The 22978-nt window shown below is 32.7% G+C and overlaps 1 protein-coding gene across 1 annotated transcript; it reads left to right on the top strand.

Annotated features, from left to right (window-relative positions):
* The first annotated feature begins 266 nt into the window (after window positions 1-266).
* On the top strand, window positions 267-2502 carry LOC127115844 (protein PHOSPHATE STARVATION RESPONSE 2). Its single transcript, XM_051047282.1, has 6 exons — window positions 267-836; window positions 986-1065; window positions 1157-1193; window positions 1622-1712; window positions 1831-1954; window positions 2082-2502. The coding sequence occupies exons 1-6, from the start codon at window positions 596-598 to the stop codon at window positions 2184-2186; spliced, it is 678 nt and encodes a 225-aa protein (XP_050903239.1). The 5' UTR covers window positions 267-595; the 3' UTR covers window positions 2187-2502.
* Window positions 2503-22978: the final 20476 nt, after the last annotated feature.

Genomic DNA, 22978 nt, shown 5'->3' with positions numbered 1-22978 from the left:
GTTGACCATTTCATACCGATTAAGAAAAATGAATAAATGAAACAGAGTGAATGATATTTTTACTAAACTATTCTTATCATGTATTGAGAATGATAAAAATAATATTAATTAAAAAAATTGAAAAAAGTATATTGAAAATTAAAATAAATCATTTATTTTGAGACAATTTTTTATTTCAAATGGATAAAGGGATGGGACGGAAGGAGTATATAATATAAGCAATTATTCTTTTCCTTAAGAGACAATGGATGTCTGTTAAAGACCCAATGGAATGTCTAAAGAAAATGATATCATAAAGACTTAAACCCCTTTCACCTTTTTAACCTTTCATTTTCACCCAATCATGAAGGCATTTTTGAACAATTTTCAGTTTCAGAGTTTCGTGTCTGAAATTTTCCTTTTATCCATCGAAATTCTTTAGGACTAAACTTCATGCACCTTTACGGTACACAAAAGCTGCACTAAACGACAACCATTTTCTGCAACAAAACGTTACCTAGTCGTAGTATTTATTCTCTTTTGTTTCATCATAACACCACAATTTCACCATTCTTTCCATTCCCTTTTCAATAAAAAGAGAGAAAAAAAAAACTCAATGAAAGGTAGTGAAACTCAAATCTCTCTCAAACAACCTTCATCCCAAACCATGTCTTCATCTTCATCCTCTCTTATCAGCGGTGTTGTTGATAATAATAACTCTTCAAACCCGTCTGAGATGAGTATAAAAGCACCTATGGTAAGACCTTATAGTCGATCGAAAATGCCTCGACTTCGTTGGACACGATGTCTTCACCGTTGCTTTCTGCATGCAGTTCAAAAGCTTGAAAGAGAAGAAAGTAAGCTACATAATTGTTTTAATTTTCATTCTCTCTATATTATAATTACAATATTGATCTCAATTCTCAACAAAAACATTGACATTCAATTGCTAATTAATTAACTAATTTTTTTTTGTTTTAATGTATATGTATGTTTGTATTTTCAGGAGGGACTACACCAAAGTTAATTTTACAACTAATGAATGTTAAGGGACTTACTATATCTCATGTGAAAAGCCACCTTCAGGTACTCTTAACCATTATCTTCTGTTTTTCTAAATAAAAAAATAATACTTTGTCCTAATTTTATAATCATGAAATTTGAATATGAATGACAGATGTACAGGAGCATGAAACATGAGGCAATGAGTCAAGGTATTGATATTTTTCAGTTACTGAATTAAAAGCATGTTATCATGTCACAGAAACACATGTAAATGCATATCTGTAAATGGAAGAGATAGTTTAATGAAGAGTATATTAGACATATTGTTTGGTACAATTGAGGAAATTAGATCTGTGAAAAATGAAAAAGAAATATTTATATTTTGTGACATATTATGCTAAGAAAATAGAGGAACCAAACAAGACATATATAGTCACGTCAGCATAACTGGTTTTGATTCCCTATTCCGTGAACAGCTTAAACTAAAGTGATAACGTCAAATCTTCTTCATGATTTTGTTCCTAGAAAACTATCATTTTGTGTTGGACTACAACTCAAATTTCGTCATCACCTTACTCATGAGGTTTTTTCATGAACAAATTTGATAAGTATGTATATTGTAATTCATGTTTATCAGAAGCAAAGAAGAATATTATGGCAGCAAATTTATTAGCTTCCAGAATGATCTCATCCTCTGCTGTTGTTCCAAGATTCCTCCAAACTCCTGAGTAATTCTTTGAACTTTATTTTTTATTATTCATTTTCTCTTTTTTTTGGAGTGATTATATTTCTTTGAACTTTATGTTTTTTTGTTATAATTTATAATTTTTCTCTTAATTATTGCAGGAATGGTTATGAGCCAGAGTCTTCAAATGGAAATCAAGGTAATAAATCGGTTGTAATTTGTAACAGCGATGAACGGAAGAAGCACACTTACATCATCTTCGACGGAGTTTTCAGCACTGTCCATGTAATTCATTCATCTCAATCTTTGATTTTACATAATTTGTTTCGTTCTGATAAAGAGTTATAGTAACATATTTATATTAGAAAAGTGTTGTTGCTAATAAACAATTCATTCCATTTATCTTTTTCAGGCAAATAAAAGGGACCAACAAGGATTCAAAGAAATAACCGCTAGAGGAAAGGAAATGAAGGAAAAAGAGACAGATGATTTGTCTCTTGAGCTCACTCTCACTTAAAATCAAGCTTCGTGCATCTTTTTCTGATGTTTATATATTGATCATAGAAATTTAATGCAAAAGGTGCATAATTTGGGAAGAATTTGTAACACCAAAGTTGGGATTATATATGGTATGGTATATAATAAGTTATAGAGATATTGTAGTTCTTGGTAACTTGATTAGATTCAACTTAGAAACATGAGCATATATGTACTATTTTGCTTGCAATTTGGGATTTTGTTTATCAAACTGTTCTGGTATCTTTGCTGGTTTAGGTAGGATTCGCTTGTTTTTAAATTTATTTGGTTTTATTTTAAGTATGTGATTCTTTTTATGGCAGAGAATATGATTTTGTGATGATTTATTAATCTCTTTGGAGGTAAGATAAATTATTCCGCTATGATGATCATAATAACATTATATTCATCTTCATTTATTAAAAAAGACAATATATATATTATTAATTAGATCTATATCCCATTTTCTAAAAGGCTAAGGTTTAATTACCATGCAAGCCTAAGAAGCTTTGGTTCTTAGGGTTTGTGACTTTCCGTTGGTAAATTTGAATCTCTTAAATAAATAGAGGTGGCGTTTTATTTCTAGGGCTTAGGTGTTTGCTCATTTTATTCTCTTTGTTCTTTGTTTGTTGAATTATTCTCTCATTTCTTCGTGACTTGTAAGGTTACATCCTCTCATTGGTATACATTTTTTAGGTGGTTAGGTTCGTGTGTTGTTTTTCCTAAGGATGTTCTAAACTTGTTCCATATGTTTATTCCTTTGAGTGGAGGATATAAGATTATAGGGGGTTGTTGATGATTTGACATTCGTGATCCGGTTGATTTGGAAATCTATGAATGATGTCATTTTCTCTAGTTATGAGGTGACAACAAAAGATGTGACGTGAGTATTGTCTTGGCTTGGAAATTGTTTTTTGGTAGTTCTGTGGGGAACTCTGGTACCTTCTTAGCCTATCTTGAAAATTATATCTTGCTTCTGAGCTAATAGCGGGGTGAGTGACATCGGCGTCCCCTTGGATGTGTTTTTGTTGGTTTATGTGGGTTCTTTGTTTTTTCAGATATCCTTTATTAAAGAGATATAATTTTATATGAATTTCGGGCTTGTAATTTTCTCCGTTTTGTCTCCCTCTCAATTAATGGTTGGGTTTGTATTTGGGTTTTTATTTTCAGCTCTGTGTTGGTTTTGTTGTGCTATCAAGTTCTTCTTTTCTTGTTTGACACTCCTTGTGCCGCTCTCTGTGTTCAACTCTTTGTATTTTGGCACTTAGTGTCACCTTTTATTATATATATATATATATATATATATATATATATATATATATATATATTCTATTTCCATTTAAAAAAACCTAGGTGAAGTAATTTGACTAGTTGCAGCTGACGTGTTTCACATTTGAAGTATTTAATTAACTATTTTAGTATGCTCATGGTTTTAAATTGCATTTTCTGTCAGAGATATAGTTACAAATGTTGTGATTGTTGTGATGCGTATTACATTCGTTGCGTCGTGAGTTTTGATTGAGAGGTGTTTGAAATATAATGTTAAAAAAGACTTAATGTAAAGGTTTTCCATTACATCCAAAGGAAATTGAGTTTTTGAAGTTCTAAAATTTTGAGATTTTATAAAAATGCTTAAATAATATGGATGAAATATTGTCCAATGTGGTTTTTTATGCAATCTGGTGCGTGATCTTAAATCAAACCTATGGAGACTACTACATCCGCAATACTTGCAGTTGTAATTGCAGAATAAAATTTAAAATCATGAGTAAACCTATTACATGACAATAGATCAATAATTTTACCATAGAACCAATTTTATAAGAACCACGTAATCCTTCATGAATTTTAGATAAAAACTTCCCTTTTCCTACATATTTTAGGAGAATATCATTTACTTTTCTCTTATATACCGGTTTGTTTGGTCTAGTAGAAATAACGTGTTATTTGTAAGTGGAATCAAAGATATTAAGAAAATGCTAATCTAAGTTAAAGTCTTAACTTGGGAATGGTTGCTTGTAAACTTCAAAAAATTTAAAGGTTGTATTTTAGATTCTTGGAACCTAAATCATGTAGTCTGTTTTTCTAAGAATTGTAGTCCTTTGTAAAAAGGTTAAAGTACCATTTTACTCTCTTAATATCACTTTCCTGATAAAAAAAATCTCTATCTATCATTACGTAATGAAATATTTTCTAGTTGAGTTTAAAATATGACGAAAATGATGGATTTTGCAACTAGTCGAATAACTATTTGACTAAGACATCGATCACTTGTGCACATCCTTCTATAGTATATTCTTCATTACAAGTTATGTTGGTGTTTCCTTATAAATAAAAGCTTGTTGGATTAATTCACCCGCTTTTCCATTATCTTCAAAATATACATGTAAAACTACTGTGTTGGCAAAACATACATAGTAGTTTTTATTCGTTTCACACTTATTTTGGAGATTTGATTCAAACATTGGTATTCTCATGTAATCTGTTAGATTACCAACCAAGAATCATCGATGAAATATATACAATCATAGTTCACAACCATTCTTGCGACAGTTTAAATCTCATGATCATAGCCTCGTATTTGACTTGATTATTAGAAAACTTAAAATCTAAGTAACATTTAAATTTCCAAACTCTCTCATATAGGTAAATGATAATAACATCAAATCTAGTTTCCTTTTGGTTTCAAGATCCGTTGAACATCAATACTCAAGGCTTAATAGTGACAAGAAGGTTAAACTTCACTAACAAATCTCAAACTTTGACCCAAGAATTTTGCATTAGAAAGCCCTTCAAGGTATAACCCTTGACTACTCAAAGGCAGGCATATATTTATACAAAGATATTAAATTTATTAATTTATTTGGAAATTCTGGAAAAGTCGTTTGGAGGCGGGGAGAAGGTGAAAGATGTGAGGTTACAAACTCACAAAAGGACATATGAATTGCTTCATATGGAAGACAATGAAAGCATAAATGATTTCTTCACCAAGGTTACGAAATTGGTGAATCAAATAAAGGTATGTGGAGAAGTGTTGACATCAAGATATGTTGTTGGAAAGATTTTGAAGTCGTTGGCTCCAAAGTTCGACCACATGGTAGTAGCCATAGAAGAGTCAAAAGATTTTTCAAAACTGACAAAGGAAGAGATTCAAGGGACACTTGAATCTCATGAACAAAGAATGGCTAAAAGAGCAGCAGGAAAGTCGAAGAGTGATATGGCTTTGCAGGAGCAATCAATAAAATAAAGGAAATGCAAAGGAAGTTGGAATGACAACAAAGGCAAAGGAGGCTACAATAATTCGACTGGTCGAAATCAGCAAGAAGGAAACAGGTCGAATCAGAGAAAACCCTAGAACCAAGACAACCAAAGAGGTGGTGTTGTAGGTAGAGGAAGAGGTGGTGGTCAAAAGCCAAACAAGAGTCACATTCAGTGTTACAATAGTCACAAGTATGGTCACTGTTCTAGTGATTGTCCAGAAAAATATAAGAATCAAGGAACTTATGCAAAGATGGCGAAACATGAAGAAGAAGAGACGTTGCTAATGGTTACAAGAGAGATGAAGAGAGATTCAAGGACTAGTGGTACTTGGACTCAGGATGCTCATCACACATGTCTGGAAGGAAATATTGGTTTGTCAACATAAAACCATCAATGAAGAACATGATAAAATTTGCAAATGACAACACTTTAGCAGCTGAAGGTGTTGGTGATATTCTGATTATGAAGAAATATGGAAATATGTCAGTAATTTCAAATGTGTTATACATACCAGGCATGAAGAGTAATTTGCTCAACATATGGAAGTTAGTTAAAAAGAACTACAAGGTGTCGATTAAAGACAAGATGATGAGATTTCTCGACTCAAATGGAAGGTTGATCTTGATGGCTTCAATGTCTTAGAATAGAACCTTCAAGATTGAGCTTAATGTGATTAAGCATAAGTGCCTTGCAACAGCAACCATCAAAGGTGAATGGATATGGCATTATAGACTTGGTCATCTCAATTTTAAAGACATCATAGATTTGAAGAGAAGAAATATGGTTTCAGGATTATCGGAAATTGACATTCCAAATAAAGTGTGTAAAAAATGTGTGCAGGCGAAGCATCACAAGAACAACTTCAGTAAGGATGCAGGAAGCAGGTTGAAGGAAATTATTGAAGTCATATACTCTGATGTATGTGGTCTTATCCAGGTGGATTCAATAGGAGGTAACAAATACTTTGTTACATTCATAGACGATTTTAGTCGAAAACTATGGACTTACCTGATCAAGAAGAAAAGTGAAGTGATCAAGGTATTTGCCAAGTTTAAATCTATGGTCGAAAGATAAAACGGTAGAAAGACAAGACTCTGAGGACTGATGGTGGTGGAGAATATGTTTCGAAAGACTTCGACGCATTATGTGTGAAAGAAAGGATTGTGTATGAGGTGATGCCACCCTACACTCCACAACAGAATGAAGCCGCGGAAAGGAAGAATAGAACCATAATGAATATGGTTATAAGTATGTTGAAAGGAAAGCATCTACCCAAAGAACTATGGAGAGAAGCTGTGTCGACTGCAACATATATCCTAAAGAGACGTCCAACGAAGAAGCTAGAGGGAATCACGCTAGAAGAATGTTGGTCTGGTGTCAAGCCTAGCTTGAGTCATTTAAAGGTGTTTAGATCTATAACACATAGACATGTGCCAAATTAGTTGAGAAGAAAACTTGACGACAAGTCGAGTAAGATGATCCTGATAGGATATCATTCGACTGGAGGATCCAAGTTGTTCGACTCAGTGAACAAGCAAGTGGTGATAAACAAGGATGTGATCATATATGAGCTTAAGGAATGGGATTGGACTGAGAATGTTAAAAAGGATTTAGTGAGAATATAATGTGACGAATCAACTAGCTAAGTCGAAAGAGAAGTTCGACAGGAAGAAGTCAGAGGTGAAGCAAACACAAGCAAACCTCAAAAAACAAGACACATGCCTGCAAGGTTGCAGGAATGTATGATTAAATCAGATGATGTGGTCAATGAAGAAGGTGAGCTCGTACACTATGATTTCTACGCAGATGTCGAACCTGTCAATGCAGTTGAGGCATTGAAAGATTCTAAGTGGATGAAGGCAATGGACGAAGAGCTGAAGTCAATCAAAGTCAATAACACCTGGTCACATGTCGAATTTCCCCAAGACAAGAAGGCAATCGATGTGAAGTGGGTATAAAAAGTGAAGCTGAATCCCAAAGGGGAAGTTACTTGATACAAGGCAAGGCTTGTGGTGAAAGGATATCTTTAGAAAGAAGGAATCGACTTCGAAGAAGTTTTTGCACCTGTTACTAGGATCGAAACAATCAGGTTGGTTGTTGGTCTAACAAACATGAACAACTGGCAGCTGTGTCTGATGGATGTGAAATATGCGTTCATGAATGACCCCTTAGAAGAAGAAGTTTATGTTATACAACCAGTTGGGTTTGTGAAACAAGGCAAAGAAAGAAAGGTATACATGTTGCATAAAGCCCTGTACGGACTTAAACAAGCTCCAAGAGCTTGGAACAAGAAGATAAATGGCTTTCTAAGGGATAAGGAATTTGTAAAGTGAAAAACTGAACATGTAGTATATGTATGAAGAAGCAAGAGAGAATTTCTTATACTATGTCTCTATGTCGATGACTTGTTAATAACAGGTAGTTGCAAGAAGGAGATCGAAGACTTCAAAGGTAGTCTCAACAAGGAATTCGAAATGTGAGATATGGGTGACATTACATATTTCCTTGGCATCGATTACTACAAAAGTGATAGAGGTTTGATGCATCAAAGAAGGTATGCAGGAGAAATACAAAAGATATTTGAGATGCAAGATTGCAACCCAACTTCGACTCCAGTTGAGCCCAAATTACTAATGTCGAAAGATTCAGATTCAAATGATGTTGATCCAACCCAATATAAAAGACTTATTGGGTTACTTAGATACCTTTGTCACACAAGGGTTGACTTAGCATACAATGTAGGTATGATGAGTAGATTCATGCAGAAGCCAAAGGTATCACATCTAGCAGCGACGAAGAGGATACTAAGGTATCTGAAAGGAACTCTCGACTATGAAAGTTTATTTCCTGCAACTGATGAAGGAAAAAAATGCAAACTAGTGGGATACACCGATTCAAGTTTGTGTAGTGATGATGAGGAACGAAAATCCATAGCTGGCTATATGTTTATGCTAGGTGGTGCACCATTTTCTTGGAGTGCAAGAAAAGAACTAGTAGTGGTATTATCATTGTGCGAAGCAGAATACATATCTGCTTCCCTTTGTGCATGTCAAGCAACATAGATGGTGAATCTGGTCGAAGAGATAACAATGAAGAGTCATGAAGCAATTACCATGAAGATCGACAGCATGTCAACTATCAATCTAGCAAAGAATCCGATAGCATATGGTCGAAGCAAGCACATCGAAATGAGGTTCCATTATCTTCAAGAGCATGTAGTAGATGGGAAAATGAATGTGGAACACTGCATAACTGAGAATCAGATTGCAGACATCATGACAAAGGAAGTGTAGGTCTAAGTGTTCAGAAGACTAAGAGCTATGATGAATGTAGATAACTTAGACACAAAGAATTAGGTGGTGTGTTGAATTGTAATTCCCTGTGTCGAAGCAGGTTGCTCGACAGAAGCAAAGAAATGTCAAATCACCGAGTGTGTTGATTTGTACTAGTGTGTCGAAGTGTCGAAGCATGATGTTTCACACAAGATTTCGACTTAGGCATATTTTTAGTAATGTTAACTATTTTGGGCTTTTATAATTTTGGGTTTTGACTTAGGGAGTAAGTTAACCTAAATCTATAAATAGAGAGAGTAACCCTTATTCTTGTAATATAGAAGTCATAACATTGTATGCACAAAATTTTGCAGTTGCAAAGTGAATAAAGAAGTTTTCCGCAGGTTATGGGCAGAGAGAAATTCTGCAGAAAATATTCTTCTTCTTCATCGTTCTTTCTTTTCTTTCTAAATTATTCTTCTATTTTCATTGTTATTACGTGATTGATAACAATGTTATTCATCAAGATTGATTGAAATTCTCTATAAGTTGTGGTGGATTTCCAACAATATCAACACTAGTGGATAAACTAGAGCTTTGATCCTATCAAAAACGCTCTCATGATATATACTTCAAGAATTTTTAAGGTGGCATATTAAAATAATATGATAGTAATATATATATATATATATATATATATATATATATATATATATATATATATATATATATATATATATATATATATATATATATATATATATATATATATATATATATATTTAAATACTCATTATATTATTTACACAGAATATTAATAAATTAATTTATTTATAAACTACATTGTGTACACAGAACATTATATTGTTTACAAAGAATATTAAAGTAAAAATATTGTTCTTCATCGTCATTGATGTCAGTGAAAAAAATGTTCGATCTCTTGGAGAAGAACAACTGTTAGGGATCCTCATTTCATTCATCTTGAAGAAGATCAAATGTTGAATGCAGTATAATCTCTATGACTTTTTCATTCATTTGTTTCTAATATAAAACAAAAAAATGTTAGATAAATAAAATAAATATCCAATTATATGATTATATAAGAACATAGACCCTGAAGCCCAAATAATTTACTACACTTGCAATCCATCACTTGCAAAATAAATACAATACTCTCACCAACCATATATTAAAAACCTAAATTTTTCCTGATCTTGCAATCTATCACATTGATACAATGCTCTGATTAAACATAGAGGATTTCACAACGTTTAGGTTTCTTCTGGATTCACTAATATTCAGAATTCTTTTATAATGAGGCTTTTAGGTTTTACGAGGATCACCAATGACAATATTTTGAGCGTTGATACTCATTAAATAAACGACAAAGATTTGTTTAAGTACGGTGAGGAAACACACTTATATTTTACATCAATAAATTGTGTTTCAACCCAAGCGCCAAATACCTCTCGGTTTCTGTTAAAAACCGAGGGTAAAAAGTTTTTTTTAAAATATTTATATTTTTACACAAAATAATAAAATAAATTGTTCAAACAAATCAACAACGCACCTCTCGGTTTCTGTTAAAAACCACATGGATTTTGTTTTTAATATTCATATTATTTACACAAAATAATAAAATAAATTGCTCAAACAAATCAAGAGTTTGACAAAGGATTTTTGAAGAACAACATATCTTTCCAAATTTCTGATAAGTTATCTGTTTCAAATAAGAGAATTTTTTTTTCTGTACTTGCAATCCATCTCAGAGAGATTTCATTATCTTGAGCAAATGTTTTTTGTGGCAACAACTTTCACATGAGAGAGAACGTGAAAGAGAAACATATAATTGTTTTTAGGAATAAATTTTTCAATGTTGTCAACCGAGAAAATCAATAAAATTTTCAATGTTTTCTTTGATTGACAACATAAGAAGTTTATTACAAAAATACAACAACAACATCAATATTATTATGTGAGATAAATTGTAAGGGCTAAAAAATCTTAGGGTAAAATCTGTTTAACAAGTGTTTTTATAGTAAAATATGATGATTTAACACCTCGATTGGTGGTGACGAAAACCAAGTTGAATATTTTTTTTTAATTACATTGTTTACACAGAATATTAAAATGAATTGTTTACAACTGTAAGTTGAGATGCGCCTAAGAGGGGGGTGAGTTAGGTTCTTTGAAAACTTTTTCCGGTTTTATGAAAACTTGTTCTTTCTTTTCTAGTTTGGTTATACAATGAATCCATAAAATTCAGAAAGTAAAGAACACCGAGACGTATACCAGTTCCCCTTACAATCCGAGAGTACTCCAGTCCCCTTACCACAAGTAAGATATTTTATTATTGTTAGATCTAATGGACAAGACAACCTAGTCTTTCTATACATACTCTAACAAGAACACCAAGAACAATCCTCTTGGAGTTTTCACTAAGTCCACTAAGAGAATAATCCTGTCTTAATGACTCTCTTATTTCCAACAGTCCTGGACAACAAGGATAACAAGAATAATATGAGTTATTACAAGTTTTTGAAAGATAGAACAATATATCAATCTATTGATTGATCTTCTCCTTTTAAGTAATCAATTCTCTTTATGACACACAAGTGATCTAAAAATGGTATGGATGAAACTATATGAATGTATATTGAAAATTATGGGTAGAAAGTTTCACCAGAAAATTTAATCAAGAACACTTGAGAAAGTTTGAAAAGATGAAGAGAAAAATTGTTTGAAATATTAGTGTGAAGAATGTGTATTCAAATTCTGAAAATATGTGGTATATATAACTCTTAGACACCTTTCTAAATGGTCATAATTCATGAAGGGAATGCCATGATTCAAGAACACACTTCAGAAAATGTTTTCATGAAAAAATGCATTTCTGTCTGCCACTGGTTCAGTGGTAATCGGTTACCCAATATGGTGTAATATGTTACACCTGAACCAACGTTAAAAAAATTAAAAAATTTCACCATGTAATTGATTACCCAAAACATGGTAACCGATTACCATTAAGGCAGAATGACCAAATGCAGTTAAAAATGAATTGTAAGGCCAAATGAAAATATTTAAGAGACCTAAATGAAACATGACATGTATGAATGAAACTCTTGAGCACTTGAATGAACATAAAGAGGTTGAGAACTTTATACCTTAATAATTTGATCAATTCAATAGAAATCTTCAAGACTTGAAATTCTTTTATAAGTGAAGCTTGACTTGTGCTTGAGTCTTGAACTATTCTTTTTGCGATGCACATTTTCTTGTAGAGCATGTCTTCATCAAAAACACTTTGAGAAGCTTGTCATCACATTCTCCCCCTTTTTGATGATGACAACTCTTTATTGAAAATTTTATCCAATCTTGCTTTCTTTAACAATTGAAACTCCCCCTTGATCGAATCTCCCCCTTGATCCATGATTGAGAGAATTTTTAAAGTAATTGCTAGCTGCATTGTTAGATAAACATACAACAACCAAATATATCTTCTCCCCCTTTCTCATTAGCAAAAAGGATGGGAAAGACTAAACAATAAACAACCATATGGTGTATGATAATATAGCATATAATATGAACACATAAACAAATAACCACATTTAATAAAAAGAAAAAATCTGGAAAATGTTCAGGTGTAATCGATTACCCTGAGAGGTTTAATCGGTTACACTATGTAAAAACGCTGCAATGAATCACGCAAGCAGGCATGTGATCGTTTATTGAATAAGGGGTAACCGATTACCTCAACAGAAAAAACAAAATGTTCATCAGGGTCAGCATGCAAACAATTACACATGTTATTAAATATCCTTAGGCAACTTTATATGAAGCAAACATGTCATACAAATATTATAAAGGCACACAAAAAAAATTTCTTCTAAAAACTCATGTAAGAAAACACATACATAAAATTTTAAATAAAAATTTGAGGTAATGAGAGAGTGTACCTTTGTGTTTGCACTGTGTAGTTTTAAAGAATCAAATGTCACAATCATCTAAAATACCAAGTTCCATCCGAATTTTGTAAAATGATTCCTTCGGGAGAGGTTTTGTGAATATGTCGGCAAGATGATTATGCGTATCCATGAACGAGACTTCAACATCGCTTTTGAGCACATGATCACGTAAGAAGTGATGTCGAATGTATATGTGTTTAGTACGAGAATGCATGACTGGATTCTTTGTTATATTTATTGCACTTGTGTTGTCGCATCGATGTGGTATGCATCCAATATTTAGTACGAAATCATTCAGTTGTTGCTTTAGCCATAGAATATGAGCATAACAACTTCCTACTAATATGTATTCTACTTTTGCAGTGTTAAGAGAAACACATGCTTGTTTCTTACACGCCCAAGAAACTAATGCATTTCCTAGGATGTGACATGTTCCACTTGTACTTTTTCTATTAGTTTTGCAACCTGCATAATCCGAGTCAGAATATCCAACTAAATCACATGTACTACCTTTTGGATACCATAGGCCGACATTCGTTGTTCCTTTGAGATACTTCATGATCCTTTTAACAACGGCGATATCCGATTCCTTTGGATTGGCTTGAAACCATGCACAAAGGAACACACTAAACATTATATTAGGACGACTTGTCGTCAAATATAGTAAGGAACCAATCGTTCCCCGATACTTTGTGATATCAATCGAAACGCTTGATTCATCTTGATCAACATAACTTCCAGATCCCATTGGAGTATACATTGCCTTGCAACTATCCATGTCAAATATTTTCAACAACTCTTTGCAGTACTTTGACTGGTTGATGAAGATTCCATCCTTTAGTTGCTTAATTTTGAGTCCAAGAAAATAGTTCATCTTATCCAACATGGACATCTCGAATTCTCCTTGCATCATCAATCAAAATTCTTCACACATTTCTTTATTTGTTGAGTTGAATATGATGTCATCAACATAGACTTGAATCAATAAAGTGTTACCTTTTATTTTCTTAATAAACAAGGTCTTGTCAACTTTACCTTTTTCAAATCCTCTTTCACAAAGAAAGTTGCTAAGTCGATCATACCACGCCCTTGGTGCTTGTTTTAAGCCATCAAGCGCTTTCTTCAACTTGAAGACAACAAAAGGATTCTTGAAGTCTTCAAAGCCCATGGGTTGTTTGACATAGACTTCTTCATTGATATAGCCATTTAATAAGGCGCTCTTGATATCCATTTGGAATAATTGAAAATTTAATGAACAAGCATAAGCAAGTAATAAACTGATAGCTTCTAACCTTGCAACCAGAGCGAATGTTTCTTCAAAATCAATGCCTTCCTCTTGATTGTATCCTTGGGCCACCAACCTTGTTTTGTTTCGAACAATTATACCATTCTCATCAAGCTTGTTCTTGAACACCCATCTGGTACCTATGATATGTTTACCACTTGGCCTAGGGACAAGTTCCCAAACTTGATTCCTTTCGAATTTGTTTAACTCTTCTTGCATAGCATCTATCCATTGGTCGTCTCCTAAGGCTTCATCAACTTTGGAAGGTTCAATTTGTGAAACAAACGCCATATTCAAGCATGCATCTTTGAGATTTAATCTTCCTACAACACCTTGACTAATATCACCAATGAATTTATCAATTGGATGATCTCTATGAGTTCTCCATTCTTTAGGTAGATCATTATCATTTGACTCTTGTTGAATTGGTTCTTCATGATGTTCCGTTTGATTATCATTGTTGACTTTGGAAATATCTTCTTGAGGAACATCTACAATATTATCATCATCACACATAACAACATCCTCCTTGGGAGGGTTAGTTTCATCGAAAGAAACATGCATAGATTCTTAAATAGTTAAAGTTCATTTATTATAAATTCTATACACTTTACTAGAGAGAGAGTAGCCAAGAAAAATACCTTCATCGAACTTTTCATCAAACTTGCCGAGGTTTTGTCATTGTTTAAGACAAAGCATTTGCATCCAAAAATGTTAAAATAAGCAATGTTTGGTTTCCTTTCTTTGAAAAGTTCATAAGGAGTCTTTTTCAAAATAGGTCATATAATAACTTTATTACTTACATAGCATGTCGTGCTTACCACATCCTCCCAAAAATATTTTGGAAGATTCAAGTCGCTAAGCATTATTCTTGCAAGTTCCACGAGTGACCAATTCTTTCTCTCCACCACTGCATTTTGTGGAGTAGTCCTTGGTGCCGAGAAATTGTGAAAGATTCCATGTTATTCATAAAATTCTTTGAAAGAGGTGTTTTGGAATTCTCGGCCATGGTCGCTTCTTATGGAGGCAATTTTAGTGATTTCTCATTTTGGATTTGCCTTACATACTTTTTAAACGCCTTGAATGTATCACTTTTCTGCACTAAAAAGAATGTCCAATTATATCTAAAAAAATCATCAATAATAACTAAAGCGTATACATTACCTCCAAAGCTTCTTGTTCTTGATGGACCAAATAAGTCCATATGTAACAATTGTAGTGGCCTTGAAGTGGACACCACATTCTTAGGTTTGAAAGTTGATTTGGTTTTCTTTCCCTTTTTACATGCATCACATAATCTATATTTGACAAACTTCATCTTAGGAAATCCAATTACAAGATCATGCTTGACTAGTTTATTCAAGTGTTCCATATGAATGTGAGCAATTCTTTTATGCCATAGCCATGCGTCGTTGTTGTTCACCATGAGACATTTTACCTTCAAAGACAAATCATCAAGAGAAATCATAAATATTTTATTAAATCTCGTACCTTTGAGTTTTACCTCATGTGTGACTTCATCCTCAATCAAACATTCATCCTTGGTGAACTTGATTTTGAAGCCTTTGTCACAAAGTTGGCTAATACTTAGAGGATTGTGCTTTAGTTCTTCAACATAAAAAACGTCTTCAGTGGATGTGAAATGTGGTGCTCCAACTTTTCCTATACCAAGAATTCTTCCTTTGTTGTTATCACCATAAGTGACATAACCCTTGGCCTTTAATGCTAGATTTGAAAATTTGTTAATATCTCCCGTCTTATGCTTGGAACAACCACTATCGAGGTTCCAAAGATTTTATGTGGTTTTCAAGCATACCTACAAAACAAATTAAGTTTTGTTAGGTACCCATATTTCTTTGGGTCCTTCATAATTAGTATCTTTCTTTACCCACATGTAATGCCCATTTTCTATATCAAAGTTTCTAACATATCAAGCATTAGATGTATGGCCAACTATTCCATAATAAAAACAAGTAGGTTCAAAATTGCTTATATATCTTGGAACATAAGATTCCTTTTTAGCAAATCTTTTCCTTTTAGGATAGCGATGACCAACTTTTGGCTTGTTCACTTTCTCTTTGGATGGTTGGTCATTAGTGTTAACAAAGATAGTTTTACTAGAACTTGGTTTGGAAAACTTTGAATAACCAAGTCCATTTTTATCATTGGAATATCTTTGTTGTCTAAGGACACCTTCCAACCCAATTTGTCCTTTCTCATACCTTCAAGAACCCTTTTTAATTGGACAATTTGGAAATAAAGTGATTCACAATTTTGACATACAAAATTCTATTTTTCATTAATCATCTTTTGTTTTTCATCATTTACATCTTTTTCCATTGTCATAACTTTTTCTTCTAGAGATGAAATTAGTTTCTTTTGTGATGATATTGTTTTATACAGAATTTTGCATTCTTTAAGAAGTTCATTTATAACACCTTGTGCATCACTATCATAAAGAGAAAAATCGTCACTAACCTCATCTTCTTCATCATCAGAATGCTGTGAAGCCATTAATGCTAGATTTGCACATTCGCCGCTTTCCGATCCGGATGAGGAACTTATCTAATTATCTTATCATGCAACATCCACATTTTTATTCTTGAATTCCTTCTTGCCTTTAAAGCCACCTTTCTTGGAGACTTTCAGATAATCCGACTTTATATGACCTTGTTTTCCACATTCATAGCATGTGACATCTTGTGTAGATGTGGAAGCCTCCCTTTTCCTGAAAGATTTCTTTCTATTTGGATAGTTAAACGATTTATCATTTTTACCAAAGAACTTACCGAGTCTTTTAACAAGAAGCATAAAATTCTCATCTTCTTCAGGATAATCATTTGTTCGTTCTTCTTTTGAATCGACTCTTAGAGCAATACCTTTGGACTTTTTCTCTTGATTTTCATGTTGTTCAAGTCTTCCAAGTTCCAATTCGTGTTCTTTAAGCTTTCCGAACAATGATGTGGATGTCATGGTCGAGAGACTCTTCTTCTCGGATATGGCTATTACTTTTGGTTGTCACTCTCTTGTCAACGATCTAAGTATTTTAAGGTTTGAAAGTTGATTTGGTTTTCTTTCCCTTTTGAAATGCATCACATAATCTATCTTTGACAAACTTCATCTTAGGAAATCCAATTACAAGATAATGCTTGACTAGTTTATTCAAGTGTTCCATATGAATGTGAGCAATTCTCTTATGCCATAGCCATACGTCGTTGTTGTTCACCATGAGACATTTTACCTTCAAAGACAAATCATCAAGAGAAATCATAAATATTTTATTAAATCTCGTACCTTTGAGTTTTACCTCATGTGTGACTTCATCCTCAATCAAGCATTCATCCTTGGCGAACTTGATTTTGAAGCCTTTGTCACAAAGTTGGCTAATACTTAGAGGATTATGCTTTAGTTATTCAACATAAAAAATGTCTTCAGTGGATGTGAAATGTGGTGCTCCAACTTTTCCTATACCAAGAATTCTTCCTTTGTTGTTATCACCATAAGTGACATAACCCTTGGCCTTTAATGCTAGATTTGAAAATTTGTTAATATCTCCCGTCTTATGCTTGGAACAACCACTATCGAGGTTCCAAAGATTTTATGTGGTTTTCAAGCATACCTATAAAACAAATTAAGTATTGTTAGGTATCCAAATTTCTTTGGGTCCTTCATAATTAGTATCTTTCTTTACCCACATGTAATGCCCGTTTGCTATACCAAAGTTTCTAACATAGTAAGCATTAGATGTATGGCCAACTATTCCATAATAAAAACAAGTAGGTTAAAAATTGCTTCTATATCTTGGAACATAAGATTTCTTTTTAGCAAAAAAAATCCTTTTAGGATAGTGATGACCAACTTTTGGCTTTTTCACTTTCTCTTTGGATGGTTGGTCATTAGCGTTAAGAAAGATAGTTTTACTAGAACTTGGTTTGAAAAACTTTGAATAACCAAGTCCACTTTTATCATTGGAATATCTTTGTTGGCGAAGGACACCTTCCAACCCAATTTGTCATTTCTCATACCTTCAAGAACCCTTTTTAATTGGACAATTTGGAAAGAAAGTGATTCACAATTTTGACATACAAAATTCTATTTTTCATTAATCATCTTTTGTTTTTCATCATTTACATCTTTTTCCATTGCCAAAACTTTTTCTTCTAGAGATGAAATTAGTTTATTTTGTGATGATATTGTTTTATACAGAATTTTGCATTCTTTAAGAAGTTCATTTATAGCACCTTGTGCATCACTATCATAAAGAGAAAAATCGTTACTAACCTCATCCTCTTCTTCGTCAGAATGGTGTGAAGCCATTAATGCTAGATTTGCACATTAGCCGCTTTTCGATCCGGATGCGGAACTTATCTAATTATCTTCCCATGCAACATACGCCTTTTTATTCTTGAATTCCATCTTGCCTTTAAATCCACCTTTCTTGGAGAGTTTCGGACAATCCAACTTTATATGACCTTGCTTTCCACATTCATAGCATGTGATATCTTGTGTAGATATGGAAGCCTCCATTTTCCTGAAAGATTTCTTTCTATTTGAATAGTTAAATGATTTATCATTTTTACCAAAGAACTTACCGAGTCTTTTAACAAGAAGCATAAAATTTTCATCTTCTTCAGGATAATCATTTGTTCGTTCTTCTTTTGAATCGACTTTTAGAGCGATACCTTTGGACTTTTTCTCTTGATTTTCATGTTGTTCAATTTTTCCAAATTCCAATTCGTATCCTTTAAGCTTTCCGAACAATGATGCGGATGTCATGGTCGAGAGACACTTATTCTCGGATATGGTTGTTACTTTTGGTTTCCATTCTCTTATCAATGATCTAAGTATTTTAAGATTGAGATCATCATTTATGAAGGTTTTTCTGAATGCAATCAAATGATTCGTTAAATGGACGAATCTCTTCTGCAATGCAACAATGGATTCTCCGGGCAGCATTCTGAACATTTCATATTCTTGACTCAATGTGTTTAATCTGGATCTTTTAACTTCAGCGGTTTCTTCGTGAGTCTCCACCAAAGTGTCCCATATTTCTTTTGTTGATTTACATTGAGATATGCGGAAGAACTCATCCATACTTAATGCACTTTAAAGAATATTGATAGCTTTCATTTCATTAAGTGTTCTTTTCTTATCATCTTCATCATATGAACTTTTAACCTTAGGAGTGCCAACACCATTGACCATACTAATTGGATTATGCAGACCATTTTCAACGGTTTCCCATATACCATCTCCTTGTGCTTATAAATGTATTTTCATGCGTATTTTCCAGAAGTCAAAATATTCTCCGGAAAATATAGAGGGTTTGTTGCTACTACCACCATATTTGAAAACAGGGTTTACGCTTGCGGAAGCCATCTTCTGGATCTAAGAAGTAAGTTACTAATAATCTGCTCTGATGCCAAATGCAAGTTAAGTACGCGCCTAAGAGGGAGAGGCTGAATTAGTTTCTTTGAAAACTTTTTCCGAATTTATGAAAACTTGTTCTTTCTTTTCTGGTTTGGTTATGCAATGAAACAGTAAAGTGCAGAAAGTAAAGAACACCGAGACGTATACTTGTTCCCCTCATAATCCGAGAGTACTCCAGTCCCCTTACCACACGTAAGAGATTTTATTATTGTTAAATCTTATGGACAAGACAACCTAGTCTTTCTATACAGACTCTAACAAGATCACTAAGAACAATCCTCTTGGATTTTTCACTGAGTCCACTACGAGAACAATCATCTCTTAATGACTTTTTTGTTTCCAATAGTCCTGAACAACAAGGATAACAAGAACAATATCAGTTTTTATAAGTTTTTGAAAGATAGAACAATATATCAATCTATTGATAATATTCTCCTTTTAAGAAATCAATTCTCTTTATGACATACAAGTTCTCTAAGAATGGTATGGATGAAACTGTATAAATGTATATTGAAAATTCTGTGTAGAAAGTTTCACCAGGAAATTTAATCAAGAACACTTGAGAAAATTTGAAAAGATGAAGAGAAAAATTGTTTGAAATATTAGTGTGAAAGAGGTGTATTAAAATTCTGAAAATATGTGGTATATATAACCCTTAGACACCTTTTTAAATGGTCATAACTCATGAATGGATGTCATGATTCAAGAACACACTTCAGAAAATGTTTTCATGAAAAAATGCATTTCTTTCTACCACTGGTTCAATGGTAATTAGTTACCAAATATGGTGTAATCGGTTACACCTGAACCAACGTTAAAAAAATTAATTTTTTTTACCATATAATCGATTACCCAAAAAATGGTAACCGATTACCATCAAGACAAAATGATCAAAAGCAGTTGAAAATGAATTCTAAGGCAAAATGAAAATATTTAAGAGGCCTAAATGAAACATGACATGGATGAATGAAACTCTTGAGCACTTGAATGAACATAGAGAGGTTGAGAACTTTATACCTTAATAATATGATCAATTCAATAAAAATATTCAAGATTTAAAATTCTTTTATAAGTGAAGATTGACTTGTGCTTGAGTATTGAACCATTCTTTTTGCGATGCACATTTGCTTGTAGAGCATGTCTTCATCAAAAACACTTTGAGAAGCTTGTCTTGACAACAACAAATCTTTGCTCTTATTACTGAATATCTTCGCTGATATCTTTGCTATTATGTTCTAACCCTTCGGTTAATAGAAAACTGAAAGGTTATAATATGGGAATCGAAGCTTGTATTAAGTTGTTTTTTCACCTCGGTGTTATGAAAAACCAAGGGAATGTGTGGTTTTTTATTTATTTTTAATATAAAAAAATAGTGTGTCTTAGCTTAATACCTCGGTTTTCTATTGTTTTAGGTGAAACATTCATCATGAAAAGCGTTATTTGTTGTAGTTCTTCCATCTGAAGCAATTCATATATTCTTTTGGGAGTTTGTAAGCTTACCTCTTTCACCTTCTCAGCGTCTCCAAACGTTTTCTGCAAAATTTGTCATGTTTCTTTTGCTAATTCAACATCACTCGGCTTTTTAAAAATGGATGGATCAACATATTGATGAATTCTAAAGAGAGTTTTATAATCTTTCTTCTTCAATTCTTTATGTGCAACTTTTTCTACATCTATCGCGTTTTCTGCAAGTGGCGTTACCCTTTCTTTCACAAGATCCTACATGTCTTGATAACAGAATACGATTTTCATCTTCTTACACCAATTATCATAATGCTTACCATTCAAAATTTGAAGGCTTGCTGGAATTCATCGTGATACGCTTCCCAAGAATCACACAGTCAATGCTCTAGATACTAGATGTGGGAATTACAACGAACTCCTAATGTTGAATTTCACCAAATCTTGGAGAATTCTGAATCAATCTTGATGAACAAGAATTAATCTTTCGGATTGATTACTCATCTTGTTCTCCACTCTTCACTTGAATGAATCAACCATACCTTAGTTGTAAGATGATTATGTTGTGCAATGATTATTGAAGAAGAAAAGAAAAGATGAATTGGGGATGAAAAGAGAAATTATGGTTTGAGAGAAAAGGGAAGAAACAAAATATTTCTGCAGAGTTTGTCTCTACTTTCAAGTTGAAATTTTATTCAACGTTTCTCTATGCAACTGCATTACTATTTCTTTACAATGATATGATACCTTCTTAATTATAGATTGATGTTGCTTGCACACTAAACAATCTCCAACTAACCTAACACAGTTAAAAACACAAAATAAAGTTAAGTCTTAAGCTTTTGTCGAAGACACACTTTGTATATATTTTGACAGCTAAATAATTCCTGCGCAAAGCATTTCGACAATAACATACTCTGTTGAATGGTGCTTTGACACAAAAAAGTATATTTTCAATACTAGGAATGATAATGGACAGGGTTTGGGCAGGGTACTATAGTACTCATCCCCATACCTGCGATTTTAAAAAATCACCATACCCGAGTCCATACCCGCTTGGACGACAAAGTTAGCACCCGTACCCGTATCCTATGGGTATGTAAATATTCATACTCATACTCGTTACCCGCATTCCTATTAAAATAAATAGATTAATTATTAAATATCATATAATTTTAAATTTTTTATAACATTTTAAAAGAATTTCAAATAATTTATTGTTGAAATCAATAAACACTTACATTAAATACGTAGTGGTATAACATTGATATACTTTTTAAAATTGATAGATATATGTTTTTATATAATAACATAAATTAAAATATACAAATTTAAATAAAAATACATAAATATATATGATGTGAGTATGAGACGGGGTGGATACCAAAGTGTTCATACTCGCACTCATACCCGCTTATTTTTGTGGATAATTAATTAGATGAGCTCATGCCCATACTAATTTTTACGGATATCCATCGAAGATGAATCAAATTCTCATCTTTAGTCAATACTATTAACTTACATAGAACTATTAAAAATATAATAAAATAGTTGTTAATTAAAATTGGTCACTAGTTTGTTAGAAAGTTATAAATAAATCTAGAATAGTCAAATATACTCGTCTTTCTCATTTGTAATATTTCTACTTTTATCAATACACAAATTTAAACATATCTTTTCTCTTCATTCCATTCCCTAATGGATGCTATATTTTATAAGAACAAGTTAGTACAGAAATTGCACATTAAGTAAATAAAGGACCGAACATGTTTTTCAATTGCTTGTAACTTGTTACAAACAGAAGTTTGAGTTAATACAAAAATATTTAACATTAAAATAATACGTAGTAACATTTTCAAACATGCGTCAAATGCCAAAAACACACCATAACTGATTTTACACAATATCTTTATTTCTCAATAGACCATACAAATTTTATTCACAACCTATTTGTTCACAATGTGAGAACACACTTCTAGCGGTTGAGCACGAATTACATGAGGTAACTTTCACAGTTTTTCTTAAATAGAAGTTTCAGAACACTGGTATATAAATATTACTATAATTGTTCTATGTACTAAAATTTGTTAAATAAAATAGTGTCGTGCTACTGACAGTC

The sequence above is a fragment of the Lathyrus oleraceus genome, chromosome 1, assembly GCF_024323335.1.
Source record: "Lathyrus oleraceus cultivar Zhongwan6 chromosome 1, CAAS_Psat_ZW6_1.0, whole genome shotgun sequence".
Lineage (NCBI taxonomy): Eukaryota > Viridiplantae > Streptophyta > Magnoliopsida > Fabales > Fabaceae > Lathyrus > Lathyrus oleraceus.
Note: the sequence above shows the minus strand (reverse complement) of the source record. Positions and strands in the feature narration are given on the sequence as shown.

What these genes read in the sequence shown, in the direction of transcription:
- LOC127115844 (XM_051047282.1), top strand. Translation starts at nt 596, where the DNA reads ATGAAAGGTAGTGAAACTCAAATCTCTCTCAAACAACCTTCATCCCAA. An exon ending in AAAGCTTGAAAGAGAAGAAA is followed by an intron (nt 837 to 985) that starts GTAAGCTACATA and finishes TTGTATTTTCAG; the next exon opens with GAGGGACTACACCAAAGTTA. An exon ending in ATGTGAAAAGCCACCTTCAG is followed by an intron (nt 1,066 to 1,156) that starts GTACTCTTAACC and finishes TATGAATGACAG; the next exon opens with ATGTACAGGAGCATGAAACA.